The following is a 19,949-nucleotide window of genomic DNA, read 5'->3' as shown; positions in this document are numbered from 1 at the left end:
TGAATACTGACTTTGCATCCTCTTGTAATGTAATCAAAATTAAATTACTACCTAAACCTTGTGACTCAAAAGCTAACTCTATCATGTTGTCATCCTTCAACAACGTAATTGATGTTAGTATGTATTTAGCACAGTTGTTATTACCTTTAGAAAGAAAAAAAAATTGTTGGTGTGTTTTTGCCCTAGTTTTGACCTAACAACCATTATATCTTAGAAGTAAAGATCTAAAACCAATTGTTGCCGGCATGCAGAATCAATTGAAAACATAAAATTTTATAGATGTCATATATAAATTAACATGTGATATAATCTAAGAATATTGTTCATTTATCCTGCAAAGTGTAATTGCAACAATTTGGGGTTTTTTACACCAGAAGGATATGCAATCACTGTCAACAAATAAATTCATTTTGCATGAACTAAATTTACATTTTTTTGAAGATGTACGGGACATGAAAATTCTAAATATGAGAGTCAAAGGTTAACATTGAACTAGTTGCAATTACTTTCATTCAGTCAAGGCTTTATTTGGATTGCATCCAGGAATATATTACTTTCACTTCCAACACATAAACCATAGTACAAAAAAAAATTTAACATTTCCAATGCAGGGAAGGTACAATAATTGAGGTGTAATAACACAGACTTCACACAAGATGGAATAGATTAAAAAGAATAATAACCTTCTACATGGAAGGTGATGCATGGACCAAATCGTTGTAACAGTTGTCAAAACACAGCATTTACAATCCTATTTTGTACATTGCCTTGAGTAGAAAATTTTGATTCCAATAGGACAAAAATTGATGACCTGCCAGCTGTTCACCTAAGTTGCCAGATCTACGTACTTGTTGGAGAACTTGATCACTTTCTCAAAGCACTAACTCACTTGGCACATGCAATCTGGAGCAGGGTAAGTATATATTGACTGTTTTTCTTTCCGTAGCCTGAGTTGCCCTTGTCTTTGCTTATGGCCCATTCTAATACTTTGTTGAAAGTTTGACCAGTCAATACTCCTATTGAGGAACAACTGACCCAATAAAATCATGTGTGGGCGAATTGTTTTCTTATGATAATCATAGGAGCGATGTGCTGCCTGTCAAGCAAGAATTCAAGAAGTCTGGTAAGAAGAATAAATTGAATAAAATAATATAATAAATAAACACTGTGGGAGAAAGCCAAATAAGTGCAAAATTCCACAATATCAAAAGCCAAACAGCCTTTGAGAAGCATTTTTATACAAATTTAAAAAGCTATCAAAAATATCGTCTTTATCATCTCATCATTTAAGTGCTAACGAAACTTCCTTAATAATTTCAAACTTGCATTAATAGTTTATGTGACATTTAGAGCTCTTTGAGACTTGCAAAGTGATCTTTTGTTAAATCAGATTGGAGTGCCGTATCAGGTACCACCTATTAGGCAAGAATGGAACAGTGGAGTATGAAGAATAAAACAAATCAAACAATTATCACAAATGAAAGTTGTGCAACAGAGAGATGTGCGAACATTAAGATGGAAAATAAAGCATGCATAGAAAAGTATATTTGGACAATGTTCAAAAACTACCATCAAATACCCCTGAGAAATATTATCAACCAAAATAATTTATAAATAAACCTATCAAATACCCCAGCCTGGTCATCTCATTGATCAACAGATGTTTGGTGCATGTGGCTACTGAACCATTTGAAATATCACTCAGACTTAACATTTATAGCTTAACCCCATCCCAATGTAATAAGCGGGTGTTGGAGTTAACTGATACTGCGATTTTGCTTAAGTTACGGTTTACAATTGACTTGAATTTAAATAATGCATTATCATTTGTATTTATGACTAAACAGTTCAAAATGATATGGGTTATAGTTGTTACTAATTACCAATTATTATCAACATTCTTCTCAGTTTCCAAAACAGAAAATGCAGGACATATGGATGAGTTTCCAAGGATGACAAAAATTTCAAACTTTGGTAACAACGGGGGGCAACAGCTATTAAAACAAGAGATGCATTTGTATTGTGTTCCTGCCATAATGCTTTTCTATTGCAGTAGAAACTTTGTAAATTGTAGTAATAATTGACATAATTAAATTATAATAATTTGGAATACAATAATTGTACTAATAATAAAGCGACTAACAAGTAGCACTGAAGAAAGAATAACCTTCAAGCATCTATATTTTAATGTTAACACATAAATTGCTTTTCCTTAGTAAGTAAACAAAAGATGCATTGCATCTAGTTCCTGTCAATCAGTAAAATCTATAGCATATCACTTAGTTGAACAACATTGTAACAATAACGAGTTATGCAATATATAAGGTTTAGCAAAAATAAACTGTATGCAGGATTAGAGTTAAAGCTCCATGTGAAGATTATGAGAGCTTTACGAGATGAGTTTGGATGGAGTCAGACGTGAAGAGGAAAAGGAATATGGAAGCAGACATTATATCTAATGTTGTGATCAGATTGGGAGATATGGGGAAGGAGGAGATTTATGTATGTTTCGGAATCTGGATAGAAAAATTTTGGATTGGGAGAAGGGGGACATTTCTGAATAGAGCCTTTTAGGTGCCCATAGAAGACAAACAATAGGCAAAAGCGGCCAACAGTTTGTGTTTTAAATTTCAAAACTTTAGTATGTTGTAAAATTGGGAAGACATCAGATTTGATGACCAATAAATCACTTGGCTTTTCAAATCCTCTTACCAACATTGATGATGGCTTAAGCAAGTTGACAGAGAAGGGTGAGAGTAATTATCCATCGTGTGAGAGTACCAATGGCACAATTTGAAGGACATGGAGGACAGATGAATCCAAAACTCTCTAGAGAAATGTACAGGCATTTTATTTAGACATTACAGAATCAAAAGATCTCTCTCTTGTGGGTGATTGGAATTAGTTTGAGCTACCATGGAAGCAAAGTTTTCACTGAAAACTTTTCATTTGCCGTGCCCATTCTGCAGTAAAATATCCCATGGTAGACTGAAGGGCATTTTGCATTTCAAGGACACAAGGTTACTGCAGATTTTAGAGAAGCTACTAGGCCAAGAATTTATGGCGAGTGACCACCAATATAGGTTGAATGGAGACATCTCCTCTGCGGTCATGATGTGGGCATTCCAGCTAGGCACCAGGGAGGAGAGGATGTGAATGATGAGGACCATCGTGAAACCAGAGTGGATGGAAGCCATGGTCCAAGTGCTAGCTCAAGCTGAACCAGGTGTGGGATTTATTGTTGAGAAGGAAGGATGGTGCCAAGTTGTTAGACAGGAGAATCATATTAGTCATTTTTGGTCTGGAGTACGGCCACCCGCAATTGAACAGGCCAAGGGAGGATGGATGTCACTGAAGGACGTCGTTGAGAAAGAGGCAGAGGAAGTGGACAAGGCCTGCAAAAGAGCGATGGGGAAGTGCACAACGAAGAAAGTGGTTGGTGCCACTCCTACATCTAGGCAAAAGAGCATGAGGCAGGCCTCAGGGGACATCTTCGTGCCAGCAGGGTCGACTTTGGCTGCAGAAGAAAGGAAGGCAAAGAGGAGACGCAAGTATGGTGAAGGGGAGGCAATGTTTGTTTAGGCCTCTATATGCCTAGTTTGATTTTTGTGACAAATTTAGTATGTTTTAATAGTTTATCAAAATGTGTAAATGATAATCAGACTTGGGAGTAGGAAATGTCCGCCATAGATGGAAAAATCGCCGAATACTCGGCGAGTTTTAATAAATCGCCGATTTTTTCAGCCTGGTGAGTTTTTCACCACTTAACTCGCGGGTCTAAAAACTCGGATGCACCATGTTTAATTGCCAATTATTTCGGCGAGTATTTTTCAAAAACTCATGAATTGCTTGATTTTCAGATTTTTGCTTAATTTTCAGTGGGAAAATGCATTAATCTGTTCCTCAATGCTTCATATATTTCAACGATGTAGAAATGCTCAGCTGGAATGAAAAGGAGCTTATGCAATTTGTCAAATAATTTCATTTGGTCTTTTCAATCATGGAGTGCATACTGACTTTTACACTAAATGCTAACACAAAAGAAAAATATCATAGTGAGGAAGTAGTGGAGCATTACTTTAAGACATGCATATTCTAGCATGTATTTAAAGTATTAATGTATTAACAACTGCTAGAGATTGAATGCATGCCTATTCAACTATCATTGTTTGCAACTTTGCACAATAAACTGCATTTTATTGCAATCTTAATCTTTTTTAGCTTCAGTTAAATAAGCATTTGATGTGTATTGTATACTCCGCAGAGTCCAGTTATGTTTTAACAATTTTAGTTTCCTTGCAGTTTGGTAGCTAGTTTCTTTGTTTGACTTCTCCATGCATTTGAATGCACGACATATCTCCTTATTAGATTCATTAGGTAATAATATCTTCTTCTATTTTAGTTCATCTACAGTCAAGACTTCAACTGCCTCTCTTTATTTATTGAGGCTACTGATACAGCAGTTTGTAAGCAATTCAAATCAGTACAATTTCAATTCTTTTAACTTCGCAATTCAATATCTCTGCTGTATGCACAGTGAGACCAATCTATTGAAGTTTTTTCTCTGTATTCTGAATTGGTTGTGGAATTCTTTTCTGATTTAATCTTCGGCATAGCGTAAGAGCTGTTATGTTTTTCTTTTGTATTCTCTTTAATTAACTTATTAGATGCATCTTCTCATTAAATTTTGCAAAATAAATATATTTTTAATTAAATTTCAGCGGTTTTCTTAGGTTCTCGAGTTTTCCCGAGTTTTTTTTTTAAATCACCGAGTTTTTCCCGATTAAACTTTTGGGGGGCTTGGCGAGTTTTTGCCTTTGGCGAGTTTTCCAACTATGATGTCCACTTTGGCTGCATGAACAAATTTGCAAACCAGAAAATGTTGTTTATAGCATAGGTGGAAGATTCTCCCTCGGCAAAAACTTGCCAAGCCCAAAAAAGACTCAAAAAAAATTGGTCAGTTTATTTTAAATAAAAAAATTAGGGAACCTAAAAAACAACTTAAATTTAAATAAAAATACATTTTTTTTGCAAAATTCAATGAGAAGATGCATCCAATGAGTTAACAAATGAGAACAAATATGAAATAAGTAGAGCTTAGATATATATAAATACAAAGTGGGTACAAAATCACATTCTCATGCGGAATGTTGATGGTGGGAAGCAAAAGTAAATATATTCATCATTACAATTAGTTCCTACAAAACTAGAAGTAAATACATCATAGTAAATAGTTTATAAAACTAGACATAAATCATCATAGCAAAATAGTTTGAGAGTGAGTCTAAGCAATTTTGGCCTGCTAGAAAGTAATGCTTGTCTTGCGTGTGAGCAAGTGGCTGAGCCAAGTCTGCTAAAACTTAGGAATATAGAATTGAAACCATGTGATTTTTTGAGAAAATGAGTTAGAATCGTTAGAAAATCCTTGTTCGAACCTCAAATAGCCAGGACAAGTTTGTGAGATAACACTGTTGAAGGCATGTTGAATCCTGAAATTTAGCTGAGCCTGTAAGTTTTTGAAAACCCCAAAATCTAAATTCTGCATTTTAACTCCTATGAAGTTGAAATCTATCTCAAACATCCTTACTATATTTATACAAATATAACTTAACGTAACTTAAATGTTATATTTGTATAAATCCTCTTGCCACCGAGCTGAAAAAATGACTAAATCCTCCTACAAATAAGAAATAAATTCAAAAATGAGGTTTCTTTGGCTTTTAGATGCTCAAAGAAACGTTGGGGAGAGTTTTTCTCAAAAACTCATGAATTTATAAAAACCCCCCATATTGGCAAGTTTTTAGCAAGTTTTTTCTAAAAACTCAATTGCTTATTTCTACAAATTTTCACCAAGCAAAAAAGCTCAACAATTTTTTAAAAATTGACGATTATTTAACAACTTATCCATATATGTACTACTTTATAGCAAAGGTAGTTGGTAGCTATACATGTGTTACTTGCCAATTGCAAAAGTTGAATATGGATGGATGTAACCATAATTCAAAATCTCATTCTCCACCACTTATCAGTAAGGCGAAAAAGAAAGTTCTCAAAAAATACCGGAGATAAATTGGTAACTTCTCATGAAAATATCAAGAATTTTTAAAATGAAAAATTAATTAGTTTTTTTTTTTTTTTTTTTTGCACAATTCAACAAGGAGATGCATCTAATGAGTCATTCAATGAATAAACAAACCAAACAAGCTAATCTAGATATATATAAATGCAATATGTAACAAAGTCACATCTTCATGTGGAGTTTCAATGGCTGCACGCCATAGTCGAAGATTTTGAACTCGAAGATTTTGAACTCTAAAGCAAACTTAAAATAGCAAATTGTCTTTGTAAAAAGATAAGCAAATACAAATGTAGAGTACAATATGAAACTATTTTACATCTTTCCTCTTCCCCTTCCCCTTCCCCTTCCCCTTCCCAGTAGCTCTAGTAAAAACTAGTTGACTTCAAGTCCACTTGCAATCGATCTACAAGGTTGCCAAAGACTTTCTCTCAATCAAAAACCCTTCTCTCCTCCAAATGCTCAAAATTGCAAAATAAACAATGACTAGGCAAGTCATTGGCAATCAAGTTTTACTGGTGGCACCCCGCAAGTAGTTAAGTTATTGCAATAAGTTCACAATTTATCACAGAGAAGTGACCAACTTCTTGCCAAGAATTTAAGGTCTTCTTGGCATCAATTTTTTGAGAGAAAACCTTAAGTTTTCTTGTTTTGAAAAACTTCTCGCAAGAAGAAGAGATTTTAATCTATGGATGTAACAATATTTTGAATATCAATAACAAAATATATATTACTAATCAAAAAAAAAACTATATAATTATAATAATAGCTATACAAATATTATTGTTAACTAATTAAAAATAATAATAATTACCATAATAGCATCACATATGTTTATGCACATAATAATTAATCTGTATTATAATAATAATTATATCATACATATAATAATATTAGTTATTAATAACATCTTTTATTATTCATAGTATTATCCTATCATTTAGGATTAATGACAATAGAAATCAAGTACTAATTATTAAATTATATTTAATTTATATAATTAATGTATTATAATTATTTCATTAATGTATAAATTATCATTATTTTTTTTATTTTTTTTATAGGTAAATTATAGGTCGAAGCCAAGGTTAATCATATCATTTTTTTTATTACTTATTATTATTTATTAAGACTGAGTAGACTCGAACCCAAGACCTCTCAGATAAGAGGCTCACACTTTTACCATTGTGTTGTACAGGGTCTTGCCTTATTTCAAATTACTTATTATTTATTATATTATTATCTAAAAAAATTATTCATTATATAGAATATTTTTATCTTATCATTATCTAAATGAGTAGATTGAAGTAACATATTTAATCTTTTTATATGTTTGATACTATAATTTTATGTATTGTTTAAATTATTGCAATAAAAAATCAACCTAATGTATTGTGATATTGCAATCAATATTCAATTGTGTAGTTTTTTAAGTCAAACTCATTGACCATTTTTTATTAGTAGTAGTTCACAAGAACCCATCTCTCATGAGAATGAATGAAACACTTAGCACTCATTGCATCTAGGTGATCCTCACAAAGGGGAAACATTGGGACTTCACGAGAGGTCACCCATTCTAGCACTACTCTAGCTCAAGCAAGCTTAACTGCGGAGTTTCCTCCAAAAGTTAAGCCCACCTTGCTTGCAACCATATTTGCAAAACTTGAGTTGAAATCCTTCATTTTATGCACTTTCAAGTTTTCGAATGGTAACTTCCTCATTTGCCCTAATGATTTGCTTCCTCTTTAGGTCTCAATTTGATGCTCCTTGATCTGATCTTTACTTGCATGCAAGTTGAATTTCAAGGGCATGGTCTTGGTTTCAATTTAACTCGAAATCTGATTGTTAATCTCCAAAAACTACACTTCATTTTCCTTCTCACTAACTTGATTTTGATTTATCATCATCTTTGATGTTGAATTTCATCTCTTATGAGAGATCAGATGTATTTGGACAGCCCCTAGACTTGGGCAGAAATCATGCGAGGCTCAGAATTGGGTAGAAGTCTCGAGAAGTTTGGGATATCTTCATGTTTGAGGGCAGAAATGAGGGGAAGGTTGGAATTTGAATTTCAAGGAGTGATCTGAATCCGGCCTACCCTTGGAAATCCAATTCCAAGGATGCCAAAAAGTCTTATGTGTTGGGGCTGCTTCTTTGAGAAACTCATATTCCCCTCCTTTGCTTGTCTAAACATCCCTTTTATCATCTTTTTCCTGCTTTCAGTGATGCTTGTCTCAGATCTGAGTGTTAAATTTGTTACAGTTAAAGCTTCATATGAAATTAATTTATGTATTAAAACACATTATTATGCTCACTGGTTAGCACTCCAGGTCATTGAACTAATTTTTATTACTACATATGTGAATGTGTTGTGCGATTATATTTTTTGCATTACAGGAAGTTCCTATGATTAAGTATCATTCCTTGATGACCCTGTAGTAACCCCTCTTCTACTGTTGCAGTTTTATTGGTTCATAGAAATCAAGGGATGGGGGATATTGACAAGCTCTTGGTCGCTCAGATCATAAATGACAGAAACGACAGAATTCAAGTCTAGCGGTTTTGTTTTCTATGCATCTTCTATCCAGGGTAAAGAAAGACAGACAGACAATCATTTTGCTAAAATGTAAAAAGCTCCTATTGACGAGCATAATACTGCTATGGTATTTATGTAAGTGTGTCTGGTGTAGAGAAGTTTCTGTGGCTTTATATCTCAGATTAGACTAAAAGGTTTTTACTATATCAGCTATCTGTGTTGTGTAGCTGCAGAGACTTTATCTTTGTGTTCAGGTGCTGTTAGTTTTAATGTACTCTGGGATGTTGTAAGCTCATACTGGATATGCTCTGATGAAGTTATCATTAGTCATTCATATATTTACATTTACATCAGATTACATGAATAACTTCAGTATCAGAGGATTGTAAACATTGTGTAACCTGGGTTGTTTCCATCTGTTGAGAGGATTTTTCCCAGGAAAACATTTAGCCTGCTATCTTCTGCGTCAGTTTTAACACAGTATCAGAGCCAGCTTCCTACCATCAAGCTCGAACCGAATATTTACTCTTGTGCATTTGTGCTTCATCTTTATCTTACCCAGGATTTCATTATGGTGTCTGTTCTTAAGGTTGAAGATAGATTGATACTCTAACTTCACTTTGTGGAAGTGTAGAATTATGATGGTTTTCGAAGAGAATGATATTCTCAAATATGTGGAGACTAATGTTGGCATGCCAACTGATGATGCAGAGAAAGCAACTTGGGAGAAGAATAACATCATTACAAAGAAAACCCTTATTGATTAGGTAAAAGATAATCCAGTTCCAGTTATTTCCAAGATGAATTCTACAAAGGAAATAAATGACTGCCTTCTGAATATGTAAGAATTCAAGAACACTAGAAGGGTCTTGGGACTAAGAAGGTAACTTCTTCACATTAAGATGACTAGAGGAGATTCCATTGTTTCTTTCTTCTTGAAGATTACTGAGTTAAAAGATCAACCGAGTGACATTGGAGGTTCTATTAATGATAAAGAACTTGTTATGCTTGCCATTAATGGTCTTCGACATTCATGGGAATCTTTCATTCAAGGCATCAGTGGTAGAGATGAATTGTCAAATTTTGATAGGCTAAGGTTTGATTGCATTCAAGAGGAATGTAAGCTAGAGGCTAGAGGGAACACTCGTAAATCTCACAATAAGAAGGACCAAGTTCTTGAGGCCCATACCTCTAACAAAAGAGGAAGAAAACAGAATTTCAAGAAGTTCAATGACAAGAACTCATCTTCTTCAGATTTTAAAAGGAAAAGGAATATATCCAAAGTGAAATGCTTTAGGTTTGAGAAGTATGGCCACTTTGCTAGAAACTGCACAGTGAAACTAAAGCATCAAGCAATTGTCTCTAATGTCAGAAATTCATCTCCATCTAAAGATTCTAGTTATAATTTAGAAGGATTCTTATTCCTTTCAGCATTGTCCAGTAATATACCACCTAATTGCAATACATGGCTCATTGATAGTGGGACCTCTCGGCAAATTTCAGGATACAAGCAATATCTTTCAAATCTGCTTGAAAAAGACTCATTTACAAGTCATCATTGGTGATGATGCTTCTTACTCTGTAAAATGGACTGGTAACAGTTCCTTCAAACTATTCCGGTATTCCCTTACATCTGTGCAATGTTTTGTTTGTTCTACGCATCAAAAGGATTTTAATTACTATTTCGGTCTTATTCCTTTCAGCATTTTCCAGTAATATACCACCTAATTGCAATACATGGCTCATTGATAGTGGGACCTCTCGGCAAATTTCAGGATACAAGCAATATCTTTCAAATCTGCTTGAAAAAGACTCATTTACAAGTCATCATTGGCGATGATGCTTCTTACTCTGTAAAATGGACTGGTAACAGTTCCTTCAAACTATTCCGGTATTCCCTTACATCTGTGCAATGTTTTGTTTGTTCTACGCATCAAAAGGATTTTAATTACTATTTCGGCCTTAGAGGGCAAAGGTTATAATATTTCTTTTGTTAATGGAAAGTTTTTGCTTGGAAGAAAATGTCTGATTTTAGTTCAGCTCAAGTTATTGGAGAGCGTCATGGAAGCCTATATAGACATTCAGCAAATCATGTCCAAGTTTTAAGCTATGATACCTCTAACATTAATTTGTTGTGGCATAACAGATTTGGTCACCTTAATTTTAGATCTCTATCTTCTATGTACAAACTTGTTATAGGACTTCCTAAACATAGTACAGCTCACAAGGTATTTACAAGGGTTGTACTTTGGGCAAAAATATTAAAGGTCCCTTCCATTCTAGTGAAAGTAGGGCCAAGCAAATCTTATAGTTATTCATTCTGACTTATGTGGGCCTGTGTTGTCTGCTTCCTTAAGTGATTTTTGCGACTGCATAACCATTATTGATGATTTCTCCTGCAAAAACTTGGATCTACTTTCTTATATCCAAAGAATCAAATGAGGTTTTATCTAAGTTTAAGGAATTTAAAGCTCTTGTTGAAAATCTTTTAGATAAAAAATCAAGATTCATAGATCTGATAATAGCGGTGAATACACCTCAAGTGTTTTTCAATCTTTTTGTGTTAAACCAGGGATTAAGAGGGAGTTTTGAGTTCCCTAAAACTCACAACAAAATGGTATTGCTGAAAGAAAAAGAAGTGTTATAGTTGAGGCAGAAAAGGCTATGATTCATGATCAACGGTTGCAGATTTTTTTTTGGGTTGAGGCTTGCAGAATAGCTGTGTATGGTTAGAATAGGTGCCCTCATAAGATTCTAAATGACATGACTCTTGAAGAAGCCTTCTTTGGTACTAAACCGAATATAATCTATGTTACCCCAAGTTTCTTGGACAGGGACGACAGGGGATGGCAGGGATGGGTTTTCGGAATGGCAAGTTTTTTTGCCAATTTTGGAGATGGGGTGGGAGGAGGTGGGGGTGGAGGTGGGGGAGGCGACGGCAAACAAGGACCAACTATATAAATATACAGAAAATTGCATACATACATTACATTCATATGAAAACATGGATAAACCATGTCACTTAAACATCATAGAACCTTAACATACAACATTTCAATAATCAAACTCATTGCTCAATATGCTATAATGCATTCATAACTTGAAATTATTGTCAGTGTGCATGTTATATTAAAATAATAACATAAAAATCTGAAATATCCAAGAACATAATTTTGAATTTAATAGCAACAAGAACATCAACCCACCTTCCAAATTGAAACACGCTACTATCATTTAATTCAAAAACTACACTTCCAATTCACTGTAAGTGGACTGATATTAATACAAAAAGGTCCTCTATACAGTTCTAATCATTATATGAGTTTGTTATAGTAAGACGGTATCTTGATACAATTTCCAATATTCACCATATCTTCCACAAAGGACTTAGATGAAACCAAGACCAACCAAGCAATCATGTATTGCCAGAAAATGTCATAAGAATACATGTTCTAGGTCTATAATGCACTTTTTAGACTTTCCCAGCACCTTACAAACAATATGATATGTAATTCTAAGCGTGTAACGTAACTGTAACAGCAATATTAATTCCATGATTCTTAATGTGATGTTGTCAAATACTAACCAGAGGACCCCAAATAGCAGGAATTAATTACCAAACAGAATAAGCATGTTAGGGTGAATTTTGAAGGAGGGGCCACTTTAAAATTAAAAAAAAGAAAAATGTTTTGCAAGTGCTGATGTTGTCTATAAAATCGGGGATGCCCATCCGTTCCAGGAACTTCCAAGGTGTCCCCAACCATCTCTGGGATGTACGGACGTCCCCAAAAAAAATTCCTGAAGTCCCCAAGTTTCTAGGACGTTTCCAAGGAATTTTCGAGAAAAAGGGGATGGGGTGGGGACATCCCCTAACCATCCCCAGGTCGTCGAAATGTTTCCAAAATGGGGATGGGGTTTTAGGTCAGGGATGCGTCCTTGGGTAACACATAATGTAAGTCTTTTAAAAGTTTTTGTTTGTTTAGTTTACATTCATGTTCCTAAAGACAAATATCTAATTTAGAACCCTTGGGAAAGAAAGGGAGTTATGTTGGTTATAGTGAATCTTCCAAAGCTTACAAAATCTATGTTGCGGGTCAAAAGTTGATTAAGCAAAGATGTGTCTTGAAAGAGAATGTTGATTGTGATAAATCTAATGAACATTTTTTAGAATTTGAAATAGAAGATTTTGACAATCCTCAAGATTTGTCTCTTGCTGCTCCATCCTCTCCTTGTAACTCTTAGAGGGAGGATCCTATTTCAGATTGTCCTCATTCTCCTAAAAATCAGATTGATTCAGGTCCTAGTGACACTTTGAACTCAAAAAAGAGGCCCTTGTGGGCAAGGCACACTATGCAAGAGGCTTAAAAAAATTCAGCTCCTTGTGGAACTTCTCAGGAAAGTAAAAGGCCTTAGAAATTTTCTTGTAATGTTGCATTAATCTGTGATATTATTGATTTTGAACCTACTTGTTTTGATGCAGCTATAGAACAGCAAGTATGGAGATATGCTATGTTGGATGAATATGAATCCACCGTGAAAAATGATATTTGGGAAATTGTTCCTCGTCCTAAAAACAAATTGGCTATTTCTTCTAAATGGTTGTATAAAACAAAACATGTTGATGGTAGTGTTCAAAATTTTAACGTATGATTCGTTGCTAGAGGTTTCTCTGAAAAGGAAGGGATAGATAACGAGGAGATTTTTGCTCCTATAACCAAATACACTTAAATCAAAATAATCATTGCAATTGCAGAAACTAAAAGAAGGAAGCTACATCAAATGGATGTCAAGACTGCCTTTCTAAATGGAGTCATTGAAAAGTAAATCTAAATCGAGCACCCTAAAGGGTTCGTGATTCATGACAAAGAGTCACATGTGTGCAAGGAAAAAGGCATATATGGTCTTACACAAGCTCCTCGAGCATGGTATGAACACATTGATGTTTATCTTTTAAGTTTGAATTTTATAAAAAATGAGGCTGATCCAAATCTTTATTTCAAAAGACATAATGATCTTATGCTGATCTTAGTACTTTATGTTGATGATCTCTTTATAACTGGTGAAGATGAGTTTAGTGCTAAATGCAAGAAAGAGCTAACTTTAGAATTTGAAATGAAGCATCTTAGTTTAATGCAATATTTTCTTGCTTAAAATTTGGGGAAAGGCCTAATGAGATTCTTCTTAGTCAAGGGAGTATGCAGTAGACATTCTTAAGAAATTTGGTATGCTTGACTGTAAACCCAATGAGACTCCTATGGAAGAAGATTTGAAGAAACTTCAATCAAGAGGTTGTTGCTGCCTCAGATTTAATTGATTAAACATTATATAGACAGCTAATTGGTTATCTTATGTATCTAGTTAACACCAGACCTGACATTTGTTATGCAGTCAACATCTTATGTCAGTTTATGTGTGAGCCTAGAAGATTCTATTGTAATGCCCCCTCTAGAGATTACTTAAATTTTGAACCAATTTCTTAGCTCCATATCTAAAATTGAAAACTGCTCTCGATAGAAAGCTTACACATAAATCTCTAATAGATTATAAATGTTTGTATGGTAAATATCCATCTTGTTACTATCCTTTTAATGAAGTATATCCTGGAAGAATTGATTGATGCATATGTCTGATATTTCTGAAGAATGGTTGTGTATCCCGCAGAATAATTATAGATATGTTTGGGATCAATTTGTAAACTCAGATGGACTTTACATGTTATGCAGACTTGAATATGGTGTTTTGTTTTATGCTGATATGTCCGAGTATCTATTACTTATTTTCTTGATAGTCAAAGAGTCATAGTAGGTGCCCCCCGACCATGAGTGTAGGATCTTTTATATGTCTGCGATTCAATTTCTTTCTTATTTCAAACAACTCTAGTATATAGATGTAATTGTTCCCTCAGACTAATCTCTATATCTTATATATTTATTGCTGAGCTGAGATTAAAATTAATTACTCCCGTTCTTATCTGTAATGGTGATGCGCAAGAAGCATGATGCTTGTGCCGAGCTGCTGATTGGATACTTCCCTCAAGCATGAATGATTTATCTATATTGCCAACTTCTTAATTGCTCCCAAATTCTTATGCCTGTCCAGTCAACGAAGATAATTATTGATGAAGATTCTATTCAAATAATCGAACTTAAATTACTGTATGACCTTGGATGTCAATTGGGATTTGAAAAGAGATATTTCTATTTATCCACATAGGATAAATAGTGATATTTGTTTGTGTTGTAACTCACTTTTCCCCTATTGTCTATTTTGTCCTCCCTGATACCTGTGTACTGTACATTCTGCACTAGTTGACTCGGAAATAGAGCTAACTGCAAAGGCCAATGGGATCAACACCAACAACAATAGTATGGGCGTCAAAATCTTTAAAGTCTTCAATTGTAAGCTGAGAAACAGAAATATCCAAGTCTGCCAACTCTGCATCTACATCCCAACTCTTTGTCTCCCCTTTTTTGTATTCTTTAGTCTTGTGCGAGAGGAGACACAAGTTGTAATGCACATACACCAAGTTTTTCACTCTTTTTGATTGCAACCTATTGCGCTTCACTGAATGGATGAAAGAATATGTGCTCCAATTTCTCTCTAAAGCGGATGAACTAGCACTCTATGAAGACATGACATCTAAACAATTAAAATAAAATTTAAATTATGTAACTTGAATCTTAGAATCTCTAACAATTTTTAAGGCAAAGGAAACTAATAACAATTTTTTTTAAATTAAACTTACTTGCGATATCACTTTGATAGCAAGGGGCTGCAACCTTTGAAATCTTTCGCCATGGTGGTACCACCAGCTATGAGCATCCTTCCTAAACCAATGATGAAGAGCATCATTACTTAAATTTTTTGCTTCCAAAAACTATATGAACTCATCTATAATCAAATCTCGCACTTCCATCATCAGGAAAGATTCTTTCAAATGCTGCCTTCTATCCATTAGACTCTTCTATGTCTCTATAGGGTGGTAGCCTTCTCGGTAGATCAGTATATTGGGTGCTATAGTATTTGGGCGTCAATGCATAGGCAAGCAAATGTAGAGGAGTGGTCATTTTGTTCCATATTTCTATAACAATTGCTCGCAATTGTTTAAAGAAGGTCCCTTGAGGATCTTGTTCCTTTTCATTTACAATTTGCTTGATCTTCTCAAGCATTGATTCTATGCCATCATAGATCTCTCCAAGGCAAGGCTTATCCATGTTTGCGTACCTAAGCATGATCATAAGGGGTGTGGTGAGATTAATGAGATATTCTGCACATTCCCACCAATTTTCATCCAATATCCTCTTCCTTATTGTGGTTGCCCTCTCAGTATTGCTTTGTTGCCATATAGCCCAATTGTTGTTGGTTACCATATTGGTTAGTACCCCTTTCACTTGCATAAGTTGTCTCAAGACGATTACATTTGATGCAAAACATGTCTCAGCAACCTTTAACATAAAATAGAGCAAAAACAATACAAATTGTTAGACACATACTTGATAAAAGAATATACATCATTATATAATCAAAAAATCAGAAATTGCAAGATACTATTTTTTTTTAAATTAACTAACTTGAGTTCAAGTTTACTTACCTTCAACAACTCCAAACGTGAGAACATTCTGAATATCCCTTGAGTAATGTGGTGGTTTGTGATGAACATCTGGCTGTCCCCAGCTTCTGCATACATCTCCTTGATCCACTGGATATTCTTCCCAATCTTTTGTGGCATAAGATTGAATGAATGAACTACACAAGGTGTCCAAAAAATATGGCGGTCTCTCTCTTCAACCAACAAACCAGCAGCTCTACAATTCCTTGCGTTGTCTGTTATGACTTGGACAACATTTCTTGCACCCACTTGTTCAATGGCCTCAATTAGGATATTAGCAATGAATGGCCCATCTTTTACATGCCCCTCACAATCCACTGCTTTCAAAAGCATTGCCCCTTTAGGGGACACACCCAAAACATTGATTAATGGACGATTTCTAGCATCTTTCCACCCGTCTGAAACAATTGTTACCCCTGTCTCAATCCACGAATCCTTGATGGGCTTCAATTGCTCATCAATCTACTTGACCTCGTCATCCAACAAGGTGGTTCATACTCTCTCAAAACTAGGACCTAAATACCATGCAAGTGCTTTATTAGTAATTCTCAACATCTGCTTGAAATATGGAGAGCGAACAAAATTAAAAGACAGCCCATTTGCATACAAGCATCTTACCGTGTCAATGTTGGCAATTTCCCTTCTCTGATTTTGAAATGCAGTTTTAAGTGGTCCCTTTCTTTTGTGTCGAGTGGATGCTTCATTTTGAGAATCAGAGGTAGCTAAGGTAGTATAGAAGGGGTGATTTTCTATCACAACGTCTGGGGTAGATTTCATTCCTTTTGTTCTTTTCTGTCTAAGTTCCTCTCTCTCTTCAGCTCGCTCATGCTCTTCAATATATTTTAATACTACTAAGTTTGGCACGTGCATTTTTTTTCCTGGACACTTCTTCACGCCTCTACTAGGGTATCCACACAAATGACCCACCACACAATAATATGAACTATTTCTTTCTACATCACAACCCCGACATTTCCAACGGAAGCCACCACCTTATGGAAGAGGTTCTAGAATATCCACATACTTCCACAAAGGAGACTTAGATGGAGGTTCTTTTCTTTGTGGGATATTGGCATTGCCTACTGAGGAAGATGTAGATCCCTTTGAAGCTCCTTTTCCTATGATAAGAAATTGTGTCCATATTGACATATTGACTCACAAATGATCCACCACACAATAATATGAACTATTTCTTTCTACATCACAACCCTGACATTTCCAACGGAAGCCACCACCTCCTAGAAGAGGTTCTAGAATATCCACATACTTCCACAAAGGAGACTTAGATGAGGGTTCTTTTCTTTGTAGGATATTGGCATTGCCTACTGAGGAAGATGTAGATCCCTTTGAAGCTCCTTTTCCTATGATAAGAAATTGTGTCCATATTGACATATTGATATTATTATTGAGAATAAATTTTAAAACTCTAGCCTTGAATATTTATGAAACATTCAAACAAAAGCAAAATAGAACAAGAACTTACCTCTTCCTGACATTGTAAGCTTCCAAAGATGTAGCAATGAGACACAAACACTTCAATATAGCTAACAATCTAGTCTTCCAACTCCACCTTGCACAAACTTCTTTTGCTCAATCACCTATTTGCATACCACAAAAGATGTTAGAAGCCAAAACAACCTACTTAAATTCACTTTTTAGGGCAACCGGACCTCAAAACATATTAAATTTGTTATAAAAAGTGACTTGAAAGTCACCCAACAACGGAAATTCATCCCAAATTCGCGATGGGTTCGATTTGGGCAGTCCAAAATCGCCTAGGTTTGAATTTTGGGCTGCGGGTTCGAACCAGCCTGGGGAAATTCGAACCCTGGTCGAATCGGACCCAAATTTTGGTTGGGTTTTTGGGCCAATATGGCAAACCCGAGTAACTAAGAATTTTAACAAGAGATTCATATTTTCATGTTTCATGCTCAATTTTGTCCATTTTGTCATCATGATTCTCATTTATATGAATAACTTCAGTATCAAAGGATTGCGAATATTTCTTTCATATAAATAAAGTGTTCATTTGTGTGGGCCAGGTTTTTTCCCTCTGTTGAGAGGGTCTTTCCCAAGATAAAATTTGTTCTGCTTATCTTCTTGTTCAATTTTAACAAAAGTTTCATATTTTCATGTTTCATGCTCAATTTTGTCCATTTTGTCATCATGATTCTCATTTTAATCATATTTTGAATCCTTGACTTCAAGCTCTCTCATTCTTCAACAGATCTAGAACTTTAACTGCAAATCAAATTTATTCTTTCTTAAAGATCGGAACTTGTACTTCAAATCAATCTTTCAAATCCTTTCATATTAAACCTGTTGCTTTTATAGCAGAAATAGCACCATAATACAAAGAATAGATAACACAAGCCATAGTAATTACCATGGAAAAACCCTCCAACTTGAGGTGAAGAAAAACCCAGCCAGACCAAAAACTATTACTTTATTGAATAATAATAGGAGTGGTTTTACATCGCCCAAACTGAAACAATAATAGATTCTCTTGAGTTTGCAGGAACTTAACAATCAATACAAGGCATTCTCTAAACAATAATAGAGAAAATAATAGAGAACCTTTGATATATAAGACTTGGCCAATAATACTGGAACTATTGTAGTTCATCCTCACAAGGAACATACTAAAGAGAAAATAACTTCAGAGAAGACACATGCCACAATCTTCAAATATTATACAAGATTAAACCCATCCACTATACAAAAGACAGACACTTCATGTAAAGACTGTCGTGTCAAATGAAATTGCTACCCTTTACACAAGGAGGGACTCTTCAATATCTTAAACCGACCTGTCCATTCGATGCCTCCAGCATATAGGTATGTCAATATGAAATGATCGCTGAATCAATTTCTTGAACTGACAGAGCATATGACTTATACAGATGTCACCAGCTATTATTGACAGCAGCAGAGAACAAATTAGAAACACATCACATGGACGCAGAACCAAAAACCTCAGAATGAATAACTATCTCAGACATTGGTGGCTATCACAAAAATTGGGAGAAAGATACCTCCTGAAGCTATATCTCAACCACTCCCTCTTAGCTAGGGAGGTAGCTTTCCATAAATCCAGAGGAACAAGTGTAAACAGTACACAACTGATCAAAAATGAGCAGAGGGGATTCTATCTGAAATCCAAAATTGTGTCAAAGCGGATACAAGTCGGGGACATGAATCTCAGAGACAGACATAAGCTAGTTCAATAGAAGAATGTTTAGATGCAAAGATCACGAACCAATGCACTTGGCTACTCAGATTGTAAAAAGTGGAATTGTAGCTGCAGCAAGTTTTCTTCTAGCTTTTCAACATATAGAATTAATAGTGGACAGCTTGAGACACTACAATCCAAATGATAGAATAGCCAGAGATTTGGATGAATAATTCATAGCAGAGTCTTCTCCACTGGCCATTTCACAAGCATTCAAAATCCCTACATTCCGGAAGGCAGTACTAAAGTCAAAATAAGTAGGCACTCAGTCTTCACCCCAAGGATTCAACATTGTTAAGGTGTCATAAACAGTAAAGGGCTGCAGAAGAATAGAGGCCAACATTCCAAGTTATCCAAGGAGCTAGCATGGCTTGATCTCCCGCAAGAATATAGTAATTTGATCATGATGCTCAGTAAAATATTTGGGATTCCACAATCCCATGAATTCGAGAAATGAATGTGGTACTTTATTGAACAGGTGTTTGAAGGATTCAAT

At 34.9% G+C, this 19,949-nt stretch overlaps 1 protein-coding gene across 1 annotated transcript in view; it reads right to left on the bottom strand.

Moving 5' to 3' along the window:
* Positions 1-577: 577 nt before the first annotated feature.
* Positions 578-19,949, bottom strand: part of LOC149568689 (O-fucosyltransferase family protein) — an 87,355-nt gene continuing 67,983 nt past the window's right edge. The window contains exon 10 of the mRNA XM_089821580.1: positions 578-1,096. Coding sequence (XP_089677706.1) covers positions 881-1,096 — 216 coding nt within the window. The 3' untranslated portion in view covers positions 578-880. The remainder of the gene's footprint in view (positions 1,097-19,949) is intronic.

The sequence above is a fragment of the Cupressus sempervirens genome, chromosome 3 (genome assembly GCF_028749045.1).
Source record: "Cupressus sempervirens isolate cs-2001-9-10 chromosome 3, ASM2874904v1, whole genome shotgun sequence".
Classification (NCBI taxonomy): Eukaryota; Viridiplantae; Streptophyta; class Pinopsida; order Cupressales; family Cupressaceae; genus Cupressus; species Cupressus sempervirens.
This window is presented reverse-complemented; position numbering and strand designations above follow the sequence as displayed.